The sequence below is a fragment of the Octodon degus genome, unplaced genomic scaffold (genome assembly GCF_000260255.1).
Source record: "Octodon degus isolate 3935 unplaced genomic scaffold, OctDeg1.0 scaffold00132, whole genome shotgun sequence".
In the NCBI taxonomy this organism is placed as follows: domain Eukaryota; kingdom Metazoa; phylum Chordata; class Mammalia; order Rodentia; family Octodontidae; genus Octodon; species Octodon degus.
In genome coordinates this window covers 2,788,906-2,794,136 of record NW_004524708.1, presented here as the reverse complement: position 1 = coordinate 2,794,136, position 5,231 = coordinate 2,788,906, and the positions used below count along the sequence as shown (strand labels likewise).

Below are 5,231 nucleotides of genomic sequence, written 5' to 3'. Positions count from 1 at the left end.
CCCTAAACCAAATAAATAAACAGAATACCCAATGCTATTATGGGCTGCTATATATTACTGATTCTCTATTAGTTTGTTGAAAGAAACATGGAATAAGTGCTTGCCTGGCAAGTGCAGGGTCCTGAGTTCAATTCCAGGACCCGACAAAAGAAAGAAAGAAAGAAAGAGTTAATGCTTATATTGTTTGATCAATTTTGCATGCTTGTACCTGGTAATCTGAGTGAGTAACTACTTTGAAGATAACAACATGAAATATAATAAGCATTATTAATTTTCTAGCATCTGGTTTTGAAATTCTGTATCATTTTTATTGTAGTTTTCCCCTCTCTTTAATAATAAAAAAAGAAAGAACTACAACAGTCCTAGAAGATAACAAAGGGGATAATCTTCATGGTCTACAGTTTGGTCATTTCACTTCAGATACACTTAGATATACTTCAGATATTAAAGGGAAGATCCATGGGAGAAAGAATTTATATCAAATGTACCACTCTTCTAGGCAGTGTCAATATTGTTGTCCATGTATAGGCGTAGAGTGTACATAGGAATCTTTTAGCTCCTTACTCAATTTTGTTGTGAAATTAAAACTAGTATCAAAGAAAGTGTATTTTCATAATTAATTTACATATATGCACACATAAGAACAGCAGTTGCATTGGTCAGTTGTTAGAATATCAACAAGCCAATGTGATTCAATTTATACTGATTATGCCTATGATTTTGCTAATCAGCTGAATTTATATCTAGTGATTCCTTATGCATATGACAGCACCTTCAATAAAAAGAATTTTACTTATATCTCCCATCACCAACTGAATCAAGAAGCTTTTGTTTCCAAAGAGACAGACAGAATTTTACATATTCAGATACATCAACTTTAGGAGTGAACTAGTATGGTCAACAAAAACAGTATAACAATTAATACTATAAATCGATCCACCAATCAAACAATCCTTTATTAGTTGCCAGTTTTTATATGTAGAGTATATACTGTTCTAAACTTTGTTTTGTTGTTCAACTCCCTTCCCAAAGCCAGTATCTATTGCTAGAGTCAAATAGTACACAAGGAGAACTTATCCATTCCTTCACTGCAAGGCTTTATCCCTATGATTACCTCTTAACCTTTGTAACCTCATTATAATCTTAATCTTGAAATTCACACAGATGAACTACACAATAACCTATTTTTTTCTGCACCAATAATCACATTCCTTAAAATGAGTTCTAACATTCTCTTTAACGCACATTTGAGTCTGTAGTACCAAAGGTCCTCAGGACCGCAGTAAGATGGCAACAGGTATAGTACTTGTAACAGTCATAATTAACCATTGCATGGAAATCCTCCTTGATAGGAGCATGACCACTCTGCTAGTAGAAGCTGCTCTGCCGAGCCCCACTATCATCTCTATGCTGTCTCCCATGTCTGTGGACATTATGCTAAACAGTAAATATGCTAGCTTTCTCTGGGCTTGAGACCACGACAGCCCAGCGGGGCACATTCTCTAGCCTGGACGCTCAGGACACTTGTCTCAAAGTGACTGCAGATTTGCACATTCTCTGTCACTCACCCTGCTTTCCTGAGTGAATGAACAATATGCAAATTGCTTGTGATTCTCAACCATTATACTCTACTGCACAAACTGAGCCACAGCTTCCTGTAATTGGTGCCCGTGACTCAGCTTTCTTCTCTTCTTCCACCAACGAAACTCTGCTTGCCCCGCTGATATTGCTCAGCCACATTTCTAATCTCTTTCTCGATTTCATTCTTTCTTCTGTCAGAACTGAGACCTTAATCTTGCCTGAAAAGTCCAATTCTTCTCTATCTCCTGCAAAAGCTTTAAAAAGTTTCTCTTACCCTCCAAGTTGGGCTCTTCTCTTCCACTTTCTAAACAACTGTTTTTCTTGACTCTTATAAGAAAATGCTGCTCTTTTCAAGCTTGTGCTATTCTCACCAAGACAGAGATTGCTAAAATCCATTTCTTCTTTTCTCCAAGTTACTAAGATTTCATGGCCCAGCCTCTATTCCTGAAAGATGTGGTCTTGTGATTTAAGTCAAGCTAAAAGAATGTTAACAATCGTGGCAGAAAACCTTTCAGGTCAAATCTCTCCAGGGGTGAAGATGTAGTTGCTGTGTTCACTTTTCCCATTTTGCTGACTAGATGCAGCTGACAAGTAATGCTCAGTGACATGAAAGCCATAAAATAAAAACGCCTGGATCCCTGATTTGCTAGTTGGATGAGGAGTAGGTATTTGCTGACAAGGAACCTGCACCAACAGAGGGAAAATTAGTAGTAGGAAAGAAATTTCTATTGTGTTTGAGTCGTGGCTTGGAGCTCTATTTTTTGATGCAGCAGATATTGCCCTTATGTATACACAAGAAAGCCTTTCATTGCCATCTATTAGCTGCTAATGCAGTCTATTGCCTTTATTATAAATATTAATATACACTTTTCCCATTATCATTACACTACCACCATCATGAGTAACTGTATCATCTACACTGATGCTTTGTCTAAAATTATGTCCTCACAAGTCCTTGACCTCTAGCTTCAAATTGCTTACTTCTCCCATTCAATTTTGTTATGTATCTCCACAAGCATTCTTTGAAAGCTGTCATATTCTATCCTTGCATCTTCTTTAAAATCAGTATCAACCAAGCTGCTGTACAAGCACAGTCTTCTGTCCATGGAACCAACTTTTTCAAATATTTTCATGACTCTCAGCTGACCTTATCCTTTCTGCACTTTCTTCCGCATCCACCTGACACTCCATGGTGCTTAACTAGAACTTTCTCCGGCATTCTGTTGCCCTCCTGCTGCGGTGTAATCACATCTACCTAGCAAGGCTTCAGACCTGCAGGCATTGCACTGTCTGCCTTTTCAATGATGTAATCCCCAGACAACACAGCCCAGGAACTGAAAACACAGAAAGCATCCCAGGGTAAAAATGCAAGTGTTGATCTCTCATTAACTCTCAAGACTTCCAGGAATACAACAACCAACTTGACATCTCTCAGACTTCAAGTTTCCTACTTAATATAAAAATATCTCCAAAGTTGTTCTTTGATCAATATACTATTTATAATAATTAGTTCACTATTTATTTATTTACTTATTTATTTAATGTATTTGGTTGTTGTAGGCTCTCACTATGCAGCTCAGACTCATAGTGACCCTCCTGTTATCAGCCTCACCAGCGCTGGGATTACTGGCATGCACCACTGCACCCAATCTCTGTGGCTAATTCAGCCCGCTCCAGGGGTGGGTCTGGCAAAACATGTGGTACCAGGGATGGAACAATGGTTCCTGTGCTTGTCTAAGTGTTCTTAAGCAGGTGCTACAGTCTGCTGAGCTATCTCACCAGCACTCACCTCCTATTAAAATATTTTTTTACCATTAATTTTTACCATTAATTATTTTCAAATATGCATCTATTTTACCTTCTCAATATCTACCAATCCCTCTTCATCCTTCCTACCACCATATTAGTCCAAACTAATATGAGCTTGCCTGGAAAGATCTTAAGACACTTCCAACTTTACATGAATTCTATTACTTTTATAGTTTTTTAAATCTGTAAGTTCACTAAACCTAAAACTTTATTGGCCTAATTTTACTAATTTACTTCTACCATTTTTCATCTTTCTTTGGTTACAGTCACATAATAAATATTCACTGAGTAAATGTGTGGATAGATTCAGTGAATTTAAACAAATATATAAGCATTACTACAATTCACCATACATTTAGAAGCAAGCATTCATATCTCTGCCATATAAGAGAAAAAAAGATGACCCACAAAAGCCAAGCAAGCAGAACCTGAGGAATTTGGACTCAAATTGAGATCTTTCAACATTTGTAGCTCTTACTCCTGATTCCCTTTTCATGTCTGAACTGTGACACATACTGAACTTTGGAGAAATCCTCTCGTGTTGCTTGATTTATCATAAAGTTTCTGGTTATCTCTTCTTTTTAATGAAAATTTCTTTCAATATAGAAAGTAGTGCCACAGAATTTTCTAACACTTTAGAAATGTGCCATCCCCTGCAGCCTCTTTAAAAAAATATACTAAAATTTTGTAAATAGAAATATTTACAATCCCACATGGCAAATTATGATCAATACTGAAGTGTCTCCAGAGTAATCCTCATGCAAAAGAAAAAGGAATTAGAGTAGGAAAAAAACAACATTTTAAAACCATTTTAAAACTGACATTTAAAAACTATTGTTTTCTATCATTTTTAGGTGTTTTTCACATTCTACACATTGTACTAAGCAATTTATAAGTGCACTGAAATAGGAACTATTAATATCCCTATTTTCAGGTAAGAAAGTTGAGAATTAGAAGAAACAATCAAAGCCAGAGCCAAATCCAAATTCTTTAGGATTGCAGAGACACTTAACATTAAATTGCTTTCCAAATAAGTCTTTCATTTTAAGCCATTACTTTGTAAAACTGAACTGAAATATTTTCTTTAGTACTAACAGCATCTGATAGTGAAACATTTCAATTATAATCAGATGGGGACCAAGAACAATAGGTATATTAAAAAACTTAACTTTGCAGCATGTTTAAAAGAGCAAGTTATTTAGTCTTACCCATGAATTCAATCCCCAAATGGTCTGCTACATCGAAGTCAGCAAGCAAAGGAGGAAACAAAGAAAGAACAGATTAGAAAATGTAAGTCTATAAAAACAAAATGCATATATTGATATTTAAAATGCATAATTACAACTTAACAGTGTTTTGCTTTTCTTATATACCAATAATTGTCACTATTGCTCTCCTGGTTCAGTTTTTAACACTGAAAGAATGAAAATAATTCATAATTAATGAATTTATTACTAATCTAAACAAAAAATTGTCTAAAATATGTGGGTAAAAACTGTTCATTAAGTGTTTCTATTCCTTTCTCCCATGCTGGATACCAACTATATACCCAAGGTTTCCTTAAGAAATTTTATTATAACGTGAAATCAATAAAATAAAACATGGAGTAGTTGTATATATGCAACATTGTGTACAGAGGGAAGATGTTAAATTGTATTAAGATTATCTTTTATTTTTGGTTCTATAACAGTATGATTTTTAAAATTTCAGTTTTCACTGCTCTTTGAATTGATATTTCCAAAATTCATATTAATGTTATTTGATAATTGTATCTAATAAAATTTTGGTTATTCCCAGGCAGAAAGAAAGAGAGAGAGAGAGAGAGAGAGAGAGAGAGAGAG

The 5,231-nt window shown here is 35.1% G+C and overlaps 1 protein-coding gene across 1 annotated transcript in view; it reads right to left on the bottom strand.

Annotated features, from left to right (window-relative positions):
• The window catches only part of Nrg3 (neuregulin 3), a gene marked incomplete at its 5' end in the record, with an annotated part of 1,166,638 nt that overhangs the window by 115,672 nt on the left and 1,045,735 nt on the right, over positions 1 to 5,231 (bottom strand). Inside the window, one exon of the mRNA XM_004641247.1 lies at positions 4,599 to 4,625. Coding sequence (XP_004641304.1) covers positions 4,599 to 4,625 — 27 coding nt within the window. The remainder of the gene's footprint in view (positions 1 to 4,598; positions 4,626 to 5,231) is intronic.